Consider the following 18,280-nt stretch of genomic DNA (forward strand, 5'->3'; position numbering starts at 1 on the left):
TTTAACATGAACAACACTTAGGCTTGCATAAAGTCCCTACATTTTTTAATGTAAGTTGAACTTAAAGGAAGAAAAAAAATTAAATCAAACTATGTAGATTTGCAGCTTGAATTTGGCAAAATAATTCAAGTAACTGGATCTTTACATGTTAGCATTGCTGTTCTGTGTTGCCAACATCACTAAAAGCAGCTCAACAAATGTGCCTGCTCTTGCCATTCTTTCTCTCAACAGAAGAATGTTATTAATAAACTGACATCAAAGTAATTTGCTGTATTGCAAACGGTTTTAGATTGCAATTTAGACTAAGTGCTGTTTGTGTATTAGTATTTAAAGGGAACCAAAAGAAAAGACATACAAAAAAGAAACAAGTAAAACCAAAGCCCTAAAAATATTAATGACAATCTATACTCACTTTCACAAATCCTGGCATTTTATGACTGAGTTCCTGAACACTGCATTTCCAAACCAGACTATTTTATTTTCACTTCTTATCAAAATACCTGTTTGCTTTCAGATTAGAATAAAACCACAGAGAGCAAAGATAGTTTAAAAGCTGTGCATTTGCCTTGTATAATTGGTGTTCATATGCTTATTGAGTTCTGGAGGCAATTCATTACAGTCATAGGTATAAAAATATAGAATTGTCTTTATTAATGAGGTATGCATTTGTTCAGATCAGGTCTCTTGGGATACAGCCCTCTATTTGGATTTCAGCTGGCCAGCCTTTGTATCTGTTCTTTGTCTGGTCAGAGTGGTTTATCTGTAAAAATAAAATAAATGAAAAAAAAATCAGTATCTCTTTTTTTCTATTTATATATCAGTTTCTCAAATCTTATACAAGAGGAGGGGGTAATGAAGGAGGATTGGGAAGCTGAGGAGAATGTTGCACATCTTGCTTAACATAATGGGTGAAGATTCTGCCAGTTTCTCTCTTACACGGAGTGCTTTATTTATTTCACAGATGGCTATCATGACATACACTAAACTGATTATCTTTGTCCAGCAGAAGCTCTGAAATGTGAAGAATATTGCAAAAATATTCCGCACCAACACAACCTAGGAGTGACCTGCTGGGAAAAAGCTCCATGGGGAAGGACCTGGGGACAATAGCTGTCCCTGCCCAGCAGAGACCAACGAAGCCAATGGTGTCCTGGGGTCATTGGGATGGGCACTGCCAGCAGGTCAGGGCTGACCCTGCCCCTGTGCCCAGCCCTGGGGGCACCTCTGGCTGCTGTGCCCAGCTCTGGCTCCTCAGCACAGCAGGGCCAGGAGCTCCTGGAGCTGAGCAAGGGCCTGGAGCAGCTCCGTGCCCAGGAAAGGCTGAGGGAGCTGGGGCTGCTCAGCCTGGAGAGGAGCCCCAGGGAGAGAGAGGGGCTGAGCCCTGCCTGGGCCTGCCTGGCCCTGTGTCTGTCCCTGTGGCTGTCCCTGGCTGTCCCTGTGTCTGTCCCTGGCTGTCCCTGTGTCTGTCCCTGGCTGTCCCTGTGTCTGTCCCTGTGTGCAGAGCTCAGAGCAGGCCCAGGCTCTGCTCCAGGCCCAGCAATGGCCCCAGAGCCACGGGCAGGGCCTGAGCCCAGCAATTCCCCTCACAGGAGGCACAACTTCTGCCCTGGGCAGTGCCCAGCCCTGAGCAGAGACCAGAGGGGCTCTGGGGGCTCCTCCTGGGGACATTCCAGAGCCACCTGGACCCAGCCCTGTGCCCTGTGCTCTGGGATGACCCTGCTGGAGCAGGGAGGTGGCACCAGTGACCCACTGTGGGCCCTTCCAGCCTGACCATTCTGTGATCCAGTGATATTCTGGGAAAAGAACCCCACTGTGGAACTTTGACGAGGCTGTGGAGGGAATCAGCATTGTGGTATTTTTGGGGTCCCCAGGATGAAGGAGGAATTGAGAATCTGACTCCCTGTTCCTAGAAGGCCAATTTATTATTTTATGTACTTATATTAAAGAATGCTGTACTAAAACTATACTAAAGAATAGAGAAAGGTTACAGACAGAAGGCTTAACAAGATACTAATGAAAAACCTGTGACTCTCTCCAGAGTCCCAACACAGCTGGACTGTGATTGGTCATTAAGCAAAAACAATTCACATGTTGGATAAACAATCTCCAACCACATTCCAAAGCAGCAAACCCAGGAGAAACAAATGAGATAATAATATTTTCATTTTTCTCGGAGGCTTCTCAGCTTCCCAGGACAGAAATCCTGGCGAAGGGATTTTTCAGAAAACATGACAGTGACACAGCATCATCAAAGGACCTGAACTCTGTGTTGGATTTTCTCATTTCTGTCTGCCTCAGTCCATGATGAGCATGATTGGGCTTACAGAAACTGAACATAACAAGGGCACAGATGCAAACAGAAATCTCTGTGAAAAATAGTATCTTTAGTCTTCCTGCAACCTGTGGACAAGTTATTCCCAAAGTTTTTGGTTTTGATATACAGACAAATATAAAGTGAAAATGAAACAAATTTGACCTTTTCTTTTTGGATATTATGTGGCAGAGTGAAGCCTTTGGCAGCTATAAAAACCCAACTTGATCTGAACTTTATATTCTTTATTTCTTTACTTCCCAGTTCTTCTACTAATTTTTTGGCGCCATCTTTCAACCTAGGAAAATGTAGTGAAAAAATGAGTGTTAAAAATTCAGGATGTGAAAAATGATGAAAAAGATCATGGCTGATTAATGCTTTACATTCAGCATTAAGCCTGCAGAAGTAAAAATGAGATTTAAATAGTCTTGAGAGCTGTGGTAGCAGCATCACATTGAATTCACAGAGAGAATTGAATTTATAAAATTTTTTCCTTCTCAGTAAGTGACTGATGTTAATACAACCTGTTTGTAATAGCATAGCAGAAAGGAAAATGTATATCAAATACTGTCTGGTGTTTCAGTCCTTCCTAAATAAGGACAAAGGTATCAAACATGGATTAAGCATTTTCCTGAATAATACTGTATTATGAACTCAGCTAAAAACCCCCAAAGATTCAAAAGCACCTGAAAAATCAGATTATGATGGTAGAAGGAACGCAGACTAGAGACATCATAATTGGAGGTGTGGATAAATAACATTTCAAAGTAAAGAAGATTGTGACCCAGAGGTAACAGCAACATTTGGAGTGCTTTTAAACAACATAATATCTACCCATCCTAGGGAGCACCAACACACAGATATGTGCAATCATGGAAAAGTCATGGAATTAAAACTTTTAGACAAGAAGTGAGAGAACAACTCTGAGTGTAGAATGGAATTTACCATTCCTTTACACCAATTCCCAACATGAATTTTCCAACTTTTCACCTCTCTGCCCCGCAGGCTCCATAACCTCCTACCTGGTGCTGCCATCATCTTGAGTGGCCATCAGAAGGAGGGTCCCTTCTGGTGCTTTCCTGATGAAATCCATCATCTCCCCTGAGTGGTCTGTGGAGTCATAATAACACAAATTATTAGAATAACAGAATAACCAGAATAACACAGCTGCTTATTCCTGGCACACACATCACATTCCTTCTCATGCACCCACAGTCACCAGCATTTTTATGGAGTCAGGGAATCACCTTCCTGTGCCTCAGAGCATTCTGGTTCTCCTCACTAATAGGGAAGGAAATTTGCCATTCAAAGTACAGAAAATGTGTTAAAAGCTATTCTTAAAGTAGATAATCTTTCCAGCTATGTGGAATGATGTTAAGAGACAGATAAGCAAATTTCCTATGATGATTTTATAACTAAAATAAAACAAGATATGGCAGGAAAAGGAATTTTGCTGAGTGAAGTATCTGGATGTCATATCTCTTTAGGTGCTATTCCTACCAGACTGAAATAATGGAGACCAAAGAAAAAGACAAAACAAAAAAGGGGAAAAGAACAAGATAATTTAACAAAAAAGATCATTAACTATCTCAACCAACAGGAGAAATTCAGCTTTTCAGGCTAAATTTGTCATCATATCTGGCCAGAACATATTTTATGAATACAGCAGCTGTTTGTTTCTAGCTGATCCCTGTTGAGAATACAAAGTCAAACAGGAAAGAGGAGGATAATTACATGAATCTGTCTTTTCTTAATGCAGAAACACTAACAAAAGCTCTGTTGGACTCTTTTCTTACCTCTTGCCCACATTTCAAAAAATTTTGTTGAAATGAGTTTTCCTGTTTTATCTGTAATTAAAAAAAAATCTAAATATGAGCAAATATTATTTTATTCAATAGGCAAACCTAGAATTTTCAGCTAAAGCTAGACATCCCTAATTTTGAGTATTATTTGGCTTCTTTTGTTTCAGTTCTTAAATTGGAAGAAATATGAAATAACAAGTTTAAGATTTGGGGAGAATATTTTGTTTTGCATGGTCTCCGAATCATCAAAAGTGACTAAAAATTTTTATTTCTTCTTATTTAAAATAATTGTCTCGTGTGTGCTTCCATGTTTTTATATCTAAATATAATATAATAGGTCACAGCTCTAGATAGGAAAATTGGTTAAGCCTAAGACTATTTGAATGAGCTTAATTCTATTCTGTGCAGTGTTTGAGATGTTTAACCTTTCATCCATAAGGCACGAATTAAGAACAGTCATTATCTTGCCTGATCTAATTAGTGGACATGTAAAAAAATATATTTTGCTACAGACTGGTGCAGGATAATGGACAGATTTACCTGCTCTATTTGCTACCATCTTGCTTGTGCCTTCAAGATGAGTATTTCTCCTCTTACTTTCATTTTAAACTCATTTTTGTATTTTATACCCAGGAAAGATTTTATGATTGTTGGAAAAAAAGGGGCAGTAGTTTACTGGGGAAAAATTTGTAACAGATTCTTGTCAGTGGTTAATTTAATCCTCAGCAAAATCATACAAGTTTAGACAAAGTCAAGATCTTGCTTAGCAATTGTGAGACAAAAAAAAATTAAAATATAAGTGTTTTGTGATCAAAGCCAGCTTGACTGTGCCTGTGAACTCCCTTTTTTCCCCCTCCCTCACAAGATTTAGGCATTCATTTTTTTCCTGGACCCATTATTGAATACAGTGCACTTCATCACCGTTCCCATTCATCTAAATCAAAATTTAGGATTTAGGTGCCTCCAAACCTAGAATAAAGCACACCTGCTGCTTCCAGTGCTTTTACTGTAAGCAAACGGTAGTTTAATATTAATTCAAGTTTGTCTTTCTGTATCCTGAACAAGTGTGGAAAAGGAATTTGTACCATGGCTACACCTTGAGGCAGAACTGCAGCTCTCAGTTCCTGCCTCCCCCTTATCAGTGAGCAGCAGATATAATTTATCAAGGACTGAAGCTGAAAGCTGAGTCCTGCTGCTGGAGATCACAAATATTCTTGCTGTGCTACAAATCTTTTGTCTAATAAAATACATCTGTGTGCACATTTTCTATTCTGTTTTCCTCTATTGATTATGAACATGTCTCCTTTGTTTACCCAGAAGACTGTTTTTATCACACAGATTTGTTTTTCTTACATTCATGTGAATCAGGTTTGCAATATTTTCCTTTCCCTTCCATACTAGATGGTAAAAAAACCCACAAAACAAAATACCCAATCCCCCCAAGAACACTGGTAATTTATTGCAGTCCAAAAGTATGTGTCTCTTTAACATTTTTTTCTCTTACTTACAATTCACAATGGCAATGATTATGCCACTTTCAGCTTCATAATTCCCTTCATTTATAAACCTGGAATTGAAATAAATACAATATCAGTAAAAGACACCTGTCCAGAAGCTCTGTGCAAAGTTATGTTTACCAGGGCGAAGTAATTTTCTGATACTTACGTTTTCTTCAGTTATTTAGTTCAAAACTCTATTGTAAACAAGAGCTTAAAAATCTTGCACAGTGTATCAGTAAGTTTCGTTCAACAATGACTCTTTCAAAATGAGCCAGATCAAGAAAATATTTCACACATTTGCAGCCAGGAAGATAAAGCAGGAAAAAAACCCCAAACAAACAAGATGAGGTGTTTTTGTGACTCTACTCTCTGTGGATTATGTCTCCAGGAAAGGTCACTGCAAGGTTTTGAAGTTATTTCACCTGTCCAGTTTGAAAAGCTGTGAAAGAATCTGACTTTCAGAAGGTGCTGAGCAGTCAGAATTCTGTAAATCCTGCACCATGAAAATTAAAAATCCTGCTGAAAACTAACAATTGTATGCAGCTTATATAGAAGAACAAAGAAAATCACTGGATATTAGGTTAAAAAAAAAAAAAAAGACAGAAGAAGAAGAGTTAAATACTGTCAGATAAATTCTGAAGTTTTCCACCAGAATGGAGCCCCTGGTAGGAGCTCAGTTGCTGCTACTCAACCCAAATATCTTTACAAAGCACTGGATTAGGTGTAAAGTTAGAATGGTACTCACTCCTCATCCTCAAAACAAATTTTAGGCCTCCTCTGTTTGCCACCACCACTGAGGATGCGATAGACAAAGTTCCCAGGTGGGCAGGGAGCCCAGAGGCCACACTTCTGCCTTCTGGGGGCTGGGGCTGCAACAGCAAAGAGGAAAAAATGTTTTATTGGATGCTGCGTGACCAATTTCAACATGGGATGATGCCCCTAAAGCCAACCTGCTGCTGAACTCAAACATCTGAACGCAGAATCCTGGGATCGTGGTAACTTCATCACAGGTTGGTTTGGGCTGGAAGTTATCACTGATTCCAAAGAGGTATAATCCAAAAAAATTGAAAATAAGGTAATTATTATCTGCTATTCCACATAACAGGAAATAAGAGCTACCAGGATGAAGGTCTCCTACCAACAGCTTGAAGTGAATAGTTATCATTCTTATTTTAAGACCTCTTTTCACACAATAACTTAGTCATAGAATGACAAAAATATACACAGTAAACCACCTGGTCAGAGTAGAGCTAAAAAATAATGAGAATTTACTTACAAAGTTTAGTTAGTGGTTCAGCTGTTTATCATAAATGTAACTTATGTGCAATAGAAACAAAGCTGCAGCTTTGCACTCTTTTGCCCAGAAGTAAATTAGTTGTTCTTACATCAGTGTTCAAATAATTACTTTTGTACATTTGCAAAACTAGGCTGACATTGTGTTTCTTCAAAAACAGTGTCTAAGAAAAGGTTTAGCTTTGCTTTAATTAACTTTACAGTCAACTTCACTCTTATAATAGCACATACAAATGATTTCTTAGCTAACAAGCCATTTATTATTTAGCACATAAATACACAATATCAGATACAGTATAAGAAAGAAAAAAAGGAAATAAATACAACTACATACCCCTCAACACTGGTTTCTTTCCAATCTCTTGAAGTGCAGCAATAGATACTGTATTTTGGGGTACATGAGCAGCAAGAAAGTATCCCAAATACCAAGCAGCCAAGGATGTCAACAGGAATCCAAATAATCTCAGAACAACTGTGAAGGGGAAAATAAAAAGGATAAAAACCCAACAAAAAACATAAAAATGTTTTCATAGCAACACAAAAAATCTTGTTATTTTTTCTGGCACTGCTACCCAAACTGGCTGGTTTTTCTTTGATTCACTGTGCTAACCACAGCCTTCAGAGATGTGGCAATGGAGTATTAGGTGAATTCCTATCTCCAAGGACAACCCCTTTTGTTTCTAAAACTTGATCTTCAAGCAGAAAATTCCCCCAATCACTCTCTTCAATCCACATCCATAGCATCTCAAAGAAACACAAAGTTTAACTCAATCCTTGTAGGATTTTTGACTCTGAAAAGTAAATACTGGGTACTACAGAGGTGTTTTGCAGTTACCGTTGATTTTTTGAGACATGCAAACACTCCAGGAATTGTTTTAAATACTGAGCAAGCAGGGAATTTTCTGCACCCACATTTTTAACATGCTGGGTAAAAACAGCATAGCCCAAACAATCCCCTTCACACAATGAGCTCTCGCTGCATTCACAGAATCACCGAATAATCTGGGTTGGGAGGGACCCTCAATCTAATTAATTAATCTAATTTGCCCTTCTTTCAATGAGCAGGGAATTCTTCAGCTGCATCAGGCTGCTAAGAGCCCTGCCCAGCCTGACCTTGGGTATTTCCAGGGATGGGACAGCCACCTCCTCCCTGGATAACCCGTGCCAGTGTTTTAGCACCTTGTTGTGGAAGGTTTCCTCCTCCTATTGAATATCTGCTTTTCCTCAACACCAGAAGTGCTGACGGCTTTCCTGATGAAACACACCACCTAATTTATGATGCTAAACTAGGAAATATCACACTGCAGCAGTGGAATAGGTTGTTTTAGAGGCATGAGTCACTTCCTGATCTGCAAAGAACCATCCTTCAAAACAAGGGTCCGTTAAAGTGAAAGTTATTCATTTTGTAGTCCTAAAAACTGATTTCAACAGGACCAATGTCCAAAACTATGCATAATGTTTACTTTGCCAGCTCTCTAGAAAATATCTTGTATTATCCAGTCTGAACCTTCCTTATAACTGTTTACACTCATGAGATAATTCTCTCCTTTCCTTCTTTGAACTGTCTTTTATAAACATTAAGATTTCTGCCCTACCCTTTCTCTAGAATAAGGCCAGATTTTTCACTTGTCCTCATCAAGTCCTGTTTTGCAATTTCTGCCACTCCTGTGAATTCTGCCCAATTGGTCTGCATCCAAATTCTGAAAAATTCTGTTACTCTGGTTATTCATGCCAGAAGGAACTTTGATTTTTTTTTTTTTCCGGAAGAGCAGACTTTATTCACACAGGTTCTGTTGATAATCTACCATAAAGACAGATTTTTTTCCTCTCTAGCTACTCCCTCTTTGTATTTCTCCACGTGGTTATTCCTGCATTCTCCCAGCTTTAAAAATAAAAAGTCCAATGAAACATTGCAGAAACATTTGTGTGACTGCAGGGAAAATATTGTGAAAACTTGGTGTGTTTTCATCAAAGGATTAAGTTTGAGTAAGTAATGTAATGGATCTTCAGCTATTATGAATTTCCCTGCGTATTACTCATGAGAAATCTCTCACTCCACCACGAGCAGTGGTGCAAACCCACACTAAAATAATACTGAAATTACTCTGACACGTCATTTGAGCAGTGATGTGAGCACAAACACTGACAAAGTCCACATGCACAAATCAGGAAGCTGCTGGAACCAAGCAGAATGACCTTAGCTCTTTCTCAATATTAAAAAAAATTACCAGATTTATATACAAAATATATTTAATTAATATAGGAGGCCAAGTCACAAGTTTCAAAGACAAAACCCTGGAAGAATGAAGTGACAATGACAATTGCATTGAGAGATTTCAGTGACTATTTTTGGGGAGAGGATGTGGCGTGGTGCATTGCAAAGATCTGTGAGAGCACCAGTCAGGTTTTGTTTTGCTCATTCCACAGTTAGCATGGCAGGTTTACCTTTACAATATATTTGCACTATTTTTCATCCTTATTATGGAGCAACTCTGTTGCAAAACAGGCTCAACAGGGCAGCATTTTATCTAAATAGAAGAGAAAGTACAATGTCTAACTGCTGTTATGCCTGATGTTGTTCCCTGGTGGAAATCATGGAACAGATTATCCTGAGTGTGATCACGTGGCACAAACACGATAACCAAGGGACCAGCAAAGGTTTAGGAAAGGCAGGTCCTGCCTTACCAACCTGATCTCCTTCTATGACCCCCCTGGGGGATGTGGGGAAGGCTGTGGATGTTGTGTGCCTGGACTTCAGCAAAACCTTTGACACATCTCCCACACATCTGGAAAAGCTGCAGCCCAGGCCTGGACAGGTGCACCTTCCCTGGGTTAAGAATTGTCTGCTCAGGGGTTTTGGGGGATGGTGCCACACCCAGTCCTGAGTGCTGTCCCCCAAGGATTAATTCTGGGGCTGGTCAGGTTCAATGTCTTTATTGATGATCTGGGTGAGGGGATCAAGAGATCAACTGCACACTCAGTTTGCAGACAACATGAGGTTGGGTGGGAGTGTTGATCTGCTGGAGGGCAGGAAGGCTCTGCAGAAGGATCTGGACAGGCTGGATCAATGGGCTGAGGCTTGGATCAGGAACAGGGTGGCCACAGGAGCAGGACCTGCCTGTATTGGGCACTGGTGAGGCCACACCTCGAGTCCTGCATCCAGTTCTGGGCTCCTCACCACAAAAAAGGCATTGAGGGGCTGGAGTGTGCCAGAACAGAGCTGGGCAGGGGCTGGAGCCCCAGCAGGGGCTGAGGGAGCTGGAAGGGGCTGAGGCTGGAGCAAAGGAGGCTCAGGGGCCCTTGTGGCTCTGCACAAGTCCCTGCCAGGAGGGCACAGCCGGGGGGGTCGGGCTCTGCTCCAGGGAACAGGGACAGGAGCAGAGGGAGCGGCCTCAGGCTGGGCCAGGGCAGGCTCAGCTGGGACAGCAGCAGCAATTTGCCCATGGAAAGGGAGCTCAGGCCTTGGCAGGGCTGCCCAGGGAGCTTTGCAGTGCCCATCCCTGGAGGAGTGAAAGAAACAACTGGATGTGGCACTCAGTGCTACTCTCCATTTCACAGAGTGGTGATCAATCAAAGGCTGGACTTGATGATCTTGGAGGCTTTTCCCAACCTAAATAGTTCTGTGAACCTATAATATATTCTGTATTTTATTTAGAACTATGTCTTTTAAGGCTCAATAGATTTCCCAACTGTCCTGCATAGTTTGTACCTGGTTCTCAAAACTCACAGTATATTTTCACTGTCAACCAACTTTTGCTTTTGCTTTCTGGGACTCAGAAGGCATCAAGAGATTTCATTGACCCAAACTGCTGGGTCCAGCTGGCTCTCTTAGGTTTACTGAGGTTATTTATCCTGCACACATACATTCATTTTTGGGTTTCTCCACTGTGCAAACCTCTACACAGTTAACAGCAAAGCCATAAGCTCAGACAAAGTTAAGGTAATCAAGAGCACAATAAAGCACAATAAAGCACGAAGTGCAGCCTGCATGCAGGGAAGTCAGACTGTGCTTTTGTTGATATTGGAGGCTGTGTTTGCTCAGCACCAAGGAGCACCATGGGGACACTGAGCTACAGAGGTGTTGCTGTGCCTCCCTCATTCCATTTCTGCCATGGAGGAGTTCCCTGAGAGTTCCATCTTGTCACTGTCATGAGGCAGGGACACTCATGATACTCACAGTGCCAGGCAGAGGAGGTGGCAGAGAGAAGCCAGGAGGAAGGACAGTCAGGATGGAGGTGTGGCAGGACACGTAAAACAGCAGAGCATAAGGAAAAATGACAGAATCACAGATTATGCCGAGTTTAAAGGGACCCACAAGGATCATCCAGTCCAACCCCAACAATCCCACCCTGTGCCTGAGAGCGTTGTCCAAACCCTTCTTGAGCTGTGTCAAGTTCAGTGCTCCCTTCTTCCCTGGGGAGCTGTTCAGCGCCTGACCACCCTCTGGGTGAAAAACCTTTCCCTAAAATCCTAATATCTCCCTATCCTACTATCTCCTCTCCCCTGAGAGAGTTTCCTGCCCTTCCCTCGTGTCCTGTGTCAGCATTTCCACCTTTCAGCAGCTCCCAATTTCCCTCGTCCCTCAGGCGCCTCTTGGCAACAACTCAATCACTAAATACAAGCCCAGGACTGGGTTATTCTGTATTTAGCTGATCCCAAACCCCTAGGCAGCCACACCTCGCTAACACACACCCATCTGCACACAGCTAGGCTTGAACACAGGAAAAAAACTAAAAAAGGACAATATATTTAAGACTCGAGCATGACTTATTCCAGACTAAGAGCTGGGTTTTGAGCCGGCATCAGCCCTCTCGCCCCTTCCCCTTGGCCATGGGGGTCTCATCCCGCCCGGAGCGGCTCCGGGGCGCATCCTACTCACAGTGCCGGGTCAGCTTCATTATTCCTCCTCTTCCTCTTCCTCCTGCCCGTCCCTCTCGCAGCCTTCCCCTGCCAGCACCGGGAAGACAGCGGGAAGGGGAGCGGCTGTCTGTAAGCGCCGCACCGCCCCGTTAAACAACTTTAAATTACTCTCCGCAGAGAGCACCCAGCTGGCCCGCGGGACAGGAGAGCACATGTGCCACTCATTTCCTTCTTTTTCCTTTTCTTTTTCCCTCATCTTTTCCTTTTCCTTTCCTTTCCTTTCCTTTCCTTTCCTTTCCTTTCCTTTCCTTTCCTTTCCTTTCCTTTCCTTTCCTTTCCTTTCCTTTCCTTTCCTTTCCTTTCCTTTCCTTTCCTTTCCTTTCCTTTCCTTTCCTTTCCTTTCCTTTCCTTTCCTTTCCTTTCCTTTCCTTTCCTTTCCTTTCCTTTCCTTTCCTTTCCCTCTTTTTTCTCTTTCTTTCCTTTATCGCTTTCTCTTTTTCTTTCCTTTCTCTCTTTCTCTCTCTCTTTTCTCTTTCTTTCCTTTCTCTCTTTCTGTCTTTCTTTTTCTCTCTTTCTCTCCTTGTTTCTCTCTCCCTTTCTCCCTTCCTTATTTCTTCTTCTCCTTTTCTTCTGTGCTGTGGGTCCTCACAGATCATCTGCTCCCAACCCCACTTCCATGGCCAGGGAACGTCCCCCTGTATCAGGTTTCTCAAGCTTTGGACACTTCCAGGGATGGGACAGTGCCCCACCACCCTCTCAGGGAAGAATTTCTTCCTAATATCCAACCTAGACCTACTCTCTTTGAGTTTGGATCCATTCTCCAGGTGAACCAATTATTTTTGAGTCTGCTGAACCCAACCCAGGGCTTTTTCCATTGGAGACCCCTCCTCCTTTTTCCACAGCTCTGGGATGACACAATTTCCACCATGAGCCCACCCTTCCTTGGCTCATCTTTTCTTGTGTACCAGGTGTTGTGCACCATCACCTGGGGGTTTCCTTCCTGCTGGGGTAGCTGGGTCACTAATTTTCATTTAGAGAACTGTGGCAGTACCAGTTGTGGGTTTCTCTGGGTCTGGATTGAAGGCACTTGAGATGGTGTTTCGTGTTCAGACTCAAGTGTTTATTATTTCTTATCAGTAAAACAGTCTCACTGCTGTGAGTTCTGCAGCTTTTCATCAGAAGGCACAAAATGGCAACAAACTCTTGGTACAAGGGCTTTTAAGACTAAACTATCCAATGAAGAACTGACACCTGGATTATTTTCCCTTTTACCCCAATAACTGATCCCACAGAGCTGCAATGGGGACTTTTCTGCCCAATTACAAAATGCCACCCAAACCCATGGAGAAGGAGGAAGAAGCAGCATGAAGAGGAAACCCAGGACAACACCCTGTGCCCTCCATCTTGCTTCCATCCACAACATACTAAAAACCCCAAAACCTCAATTTCTCACCAAGTGATACACCTACACTGCTCTCTATAATCTATTTCACACTTTTGTGGATTCTGGTCTATCTTGAAGTCTGGGAAACTTTTTCCATGGATGAGGGTCAAAGTCCCTGAGCACTGGGTTTCCACAGAAAACCACTCAAACTACTCTGTGATTCTGCAGTTGCCCTTAAAACCTCTCAGATTTAGTTTCCACTAAGCTCTTTCATTCCCTCTGCCTCTAATGATGCACAGGAATGATGTTTAGCTCAGCAAACAAATGAATAAAATCCTGCAGGAGGGCTCATATAGGAACTGCAGCCAGAGTGGGGCTTTTGCATTCCTCCCAGGGCACTGCTGAAAGCTGTAAATGTTTGCAGTCCCTGCAGGAGAGGTGTTTCTTGTCCTTGTCTGTGAGTTGTATATTATAATACCCTGTAAATTGCAGGTAAAACCTAAGGGAGTAATTGCTGCAGGTTATTTTCAAATGTCCTGGAGCTTGCAAATGAAAAAGCAACGTCCCACAAAACCTGGGTGTGTGAATAATTAAAGAGGTAACATGGGACAAATAAACTTAAGCAATGAGAAGCATTGGACAGAAAGTAAAAAGAGTTATGAGGTGGCAAGAGGAAGTTAAGGACAACACTAGGCTGACATACTTTTTAAAATATGCAGTTACTTCTGCAGGAAGTGTTAACCTGCATAAGAAAATGATGCCTCTGTTAATAAATGATTGAAACTGCTGAAGACTGCACTTCTAGCCCTTAAAGTAACAATAATCCAGCTCTTAACCCAAAACACTGTATGGTAAACAAATGAAAAATTCATATATTTTTATTAAAGCAAGGAATATTAACTAGGAGTTGGGATAATTTAGTTTTGAAATAAATTTATTGTTTGAGTAGTGGTGGGTCACAGATTCCATAGGGAAAAATTTTAAGCCATTAGGAACTTTGTCACCACCTCAATACAGTGAAAAACCCACTTCACTGGCCATCAGTGTCTACAGGAAAAAATGAAATTTTGCCTGCTTTTACCCACAAGAAAAGTGTAGCAGTATCTTTTTCATTACTGCCTAAACTACATGGAACTACACCCGGGCATTTGCTCCAAATCCTGGTTTGCTGGCCTGCCAAATCCCAGGGACCCAGTGGCTGAGGAGATTTTAAGTGCCTAAGGAAGAGGAAACTCTAAAATGCTTTACTTCATGTATCTCTTTTGTATCTGCAAAAAAACAAGCTACACTTCTTTCTTTAGTGATTAATCAAAGATGCGAGGTGCAAAACCCTTCTGAAGGATCATTTCTGATTGAATCCTGCAGATTCCTCTAAGATTTCAAATTCATTCTGTACTTTGAAATCTTAGAGGAAAAACTTACAAAATATTAATCTGCACTCTCAACTCCTGTGAGGCTGTGAGACCCTTTGGTGATAAGCAGGACAGGAAATCTACTCAGGAAACAAATGACACCGAATGGAGCAGCTGAGTGCATCTACAGGGTCTTACTCTTGTCTTATCACCACAAGACCCAGTCAGCAGAGGAGGTTTATGGTCTGACCCAGTTAAAACTGCACCAGCCAGTTCCTGCTTGCCCTTTGAGCCGTGGCACCAACAGAGAGATTTTCTGCATCCACCTCACTTGACTAACAAATGAGCAGAAGTGTCATGCCCGCCCTTGTAAGAATTTAATTTGTGTTTTCTGCTTGCCCACAAATGGCCAGCAGTGGATTTTCTGTCCTGCCAGGACAAGTTCAAAGAATTTAATGATTTAAAAGGAAGGCAGAGTTAGCAAGGCAGGGGGAGAACATTGGACTAAATCTTTGCTTGTAGAGATCAGAATAACTAAGAAAATAGATCTCTTACATAAAATGTGCAACTGGTGTCTAATTTTACCTAAGACTCGGGGCAGACAAGAACATGCGCATGGACAACAGGGGCAGCAGTGTGGAAAAGCAGTTATTTAATTCACCCATAATTCACCATGTGCCTGTGCCATAACTCAGCATCCTGTGTGCTGGTGACATGAAGGGGAACATAGAGAAATAGAGATGTAAATGTGTATTGTATTAAAATTACTGTTGATTTTTGTTTGATTTTTTCTGGTTTTTGTTTGTTTCTTTGAGTTTTTTACCCTCCCCCCTTTTTTTAAATACCTTCACTGTCTTCATGAAACCCAGGACTATATACTTAAAACAAGATGAGAACTTTTAGATACTTCTTTTGTGGATATAAAGGATTAAATTCACCTTCCCCAAGATAAGCAAAAATGGGTCATTTAACAAAGGGTAAAAAGCAAGCATTGATTACTTTCAGCTGATAAGCTGGAAAACCTGTAAATTTGTGAGTCTGGGGTATTTCTGGCCTGCTGAACAACGAAGGTGGGGCTAATTTGTGTGTTTTTCTTCTGCTTTGTTAATCCGGAGAAACATATGGAGAATATATTGAATTGCACTTGATCCAGATAGAGGGGATACATCAGCAGTCAAAAATAAATCAGCAGTTAAAAATCAGTATAAACGACAAGCCCAGAGAATGTTCAAGCTGTCCAACAATAAAAACAATCTCATTCAATAAGAGTACAGAAAGATGAAAGTAATGTTAAATTTACAATTAAAAAGCACTCAAGGGAAAAGTAAATAGCATTCTTACTCATAGTACTTCAGAACAATTCTGGGTGCATGAAAAGAATTTGAAGAAACATAATACCTTGTCTATTCATAGAAAGCAGTCTCATCTAGCTAACAGCTGTAAAAATCAATACTCTAATATTTGTGTAGGCACTGGCAGCAGAGATCCCTGTATTCTTTGCAATAACCTGTATTTCTTGGGAAGAGCTATTGAATTCCCTAGCCAAACAGATGATGAGTCAAGGTGTAGGCAAGTGGTACTTGTCAGCCTCTACAAGGAAAAAAAAAAAAACCAAAGAAACCACAAGCCATTTATTTTTAAAGAGTTTGTTTTGGTGGAGAAAGGGGAGAATAGTAAATGTTTACTGTTTTAGTAAATGTTCACTGTTTAAATGGCCATCAGAATTACACATTGTACTGGAAATTACACAGAGCACTTACATTGCCAACCTTCACGTATTCGTGTACACTCCACTGTCATTATCAAAAAAAGCTGTATTCTTGCAACAAATTCTTGCTTTTGTGTTTCACACACAAACTTAAAGGCTGTTTTGTCTAAACAGGCCAGTTTTCATGGGCAAAGATGAGCAAGGGTGTGGTGGTGTTCACAGGGGTCCCAGGATGAGGGAAAAGAGGGGAACCTCGACTCCATATTTCAGAAGGCTGATTTATTATTTCATTATATATATTATATTAAAAGAAAATTATATATTAAAACTATACTAAAAGAATAGAAGAAAGGATTTCATCAGAAGGCCAGCAAGGAATAGAAAGGAATGGTAATAAAATCTTGTGACTGACCTGAGAGTCTGAGCCAGCTGTGATTGGCCATTAATTAGAAACAACCACATGAGACCAATCCCAGATGCACCTGTTGCATTCCACAGCAGCAGATAATCATTGTTTACATTTAATTTCTGAGGCCTCTCAGCTTCTCAGGAGAAAAAATCCTAGCAAAAGGATTTTTCATAAAAGGTGTCTGTGACACAAGGGAAGTGTGAACAAACAGTTTTACAGTTTTGGATTCAATGAGCCTGAAGTCCGAGGGCGCTCTGAAGATGATGGTAATTCCAAAAGCATAAGAGAATTTTAAGCACAAGAAAAAGAATGAAAAGTTATGAGCAGAGTTGTGTAACAATGGGATCATGGAATGGTTTGGAAGTGGATTTTAAAAATCATCCAGTTTTGATGTGGGCAGGGACAATTTTCTCTAGAACAGGTTACTCAGAGAGAGCCCCATCCAACACTTGAACACTTACAAGGATGCAGCATCCACAACTTCTGGGGGACACCTGTGGCAGTAATGGAGAAGCTTTGCTGAATATCAAGACAGAAATAAGCAAAACCTGCCAGCTTTGAAGGAAAAATATTAAACAGTTGGTGCCACTTCTTGTTACTTGACTAATGCCCTCCATTTGCAATATTCACAATAAATATACTGTGCTGCCTGTAGAAAGCTCAGGGCTTAAAATAATGGACTTTGTAAAGAGGTGTTTAGGTGGGGGGAAGAGGGAGATGATAAATGAACAGAAGACCCTAAGCTAAGGACGTCTGAGGATGGATATTCAAAAAAAAATGAAAGGAACTTTTAAGGGAATTCAGACAAAAAACCAGAAAGTTCTGAAAGGGCTTGAGGCCTTGTGCAGGCTGCCCTAGAGCAGAGGCTGGACAGAGCTAAAGAATAAAGCAGGGATTTATTAAAATGGATGCACCTTGGGCAGCAGCAGAGCCCAGCCAGGGCTGCACCCAGGATGAACCAAAATGGCCCCAAAATGCACGGCCGGGCACGGGCTCTGTCCCTGGGATCAGTTCTGCTCCATTTGCACCTTGCAGTTCATTGTCCCATTCCAGCTTTAGCCCTGCAGTCCCACCCTGCTTGTTTTTCTCTCTCCAGCCCACGGGGTTTGTGCTCCTGGGCTGAGATTTGGGTCATTTGTCCTTGGTGCCCAGCTGGAGCAGGAATTGTTTTGTCTCCCTGCTCTGTGCACAGAGCTCACCATCCCGTTTAGTGTGCAGAAGTTCACACTAAAGCAGCTCAGAATTTGAAAATAGAAAAGTTAAACCTGAGGTTTCGAGTTTCCAAGAGCTGGAAAACGCCGCTTGGGCTCCACCTGGTGAGGAAAGAGCGCGGAGCAGGGATTGGGGACAGGGATTGGGATTTGTGTCCCTTCCCCATCCGCATCCAGGGCAGGAACAGCCCTAAGTCTGACCCGAACCCATCAGCAGCTCCACCTTCTCAGCTTCACGCTTTCTCTGCTCTGCTCTGCCCCGTACTGAAGCAGGATTATCTGTAATTCGGGAATAAACAGGAAAAATCACCTCGGAGCTAAACTTGGCTGCCTCCCCCTCCTGCCAGCATCAGATGGGATCTACACAGCCAGAGAGTCACAGGAGGAATTTGGATGGATATAATTTATCAGCTTTGAAGTTCTTCTTAACAGGATTTTAAAAGACACAGGA

General features: G+C 41.7%; 1 protein-coding gene across 4 annotated transcripts; it reads right to left on the bottom strand.

Annotated features, from left to right (window-relative positions):
- Nucleotides 1–628: 628 nt before the first annotated feature.
- Nucleotides 629–11,851, bottom strand: FAM3B (FAM3 metabolism regulating signaling molecule B). Of its 4 annotated transcripts, none has more exons than XM_059466369.1 (9): nucleotides 11,785–11,851; nucleotides 7,240–7,377; nucleotides 6,563–6,646; nucleotides 6,358–6,481; nucleotides 5,622–5,680; nucleotides 4,108–4,158; nucleotides 3,334–3,421; nucleotides 2,477–2,609; nucleotides 629–760 (listed from the first exon to the last, which is right to left on the bottom strand). In XM_059466369.1, the coding sequence occupies exons 1-9, from the start codon at nucleotides 11,801–11,803 to the stop codon at nucleotides 671–673; spliced, it is 786 nt and encodes a 261-aa protein (XP_059322352.1). In that variant the 5' UTR covers nucleotides 11,804–11,851; the 3' UTR covers nucleotides 629–670. The 4 variants fall into 4 exon arrangements, with proteins under 4 accessions (XP_059322352.1, XP_059322355.1, XP_059322353.1 ...); XM_059466372.1 differs by lacking the exon at nucleotides 11,785–11,851 and adding an exon at nucleotides 11,083–11,669; XM_059466370.1 differs by lacking the exon at nucleotides 6,563–6,646.
- Nucleotides 11,852–18,280: the final 6,429 nt, after the last annotated feature.

This window comes from Ammospiza nelsoni, chromosome 2, assembly GCF_027579445.1.
Source record: "Ammospiza nelsoni isolate bAmmNel1 chromosome 2, bAmmNel1.pri, whole genome shotgun sequence".
In the NCBI taxonomy this organism is placed as follows: Eukaryota; Metazoa; Chordata; class Aves; order Passeriformes; family Passerellidae; genus Ammospiza; species Ammospiza nelsoni.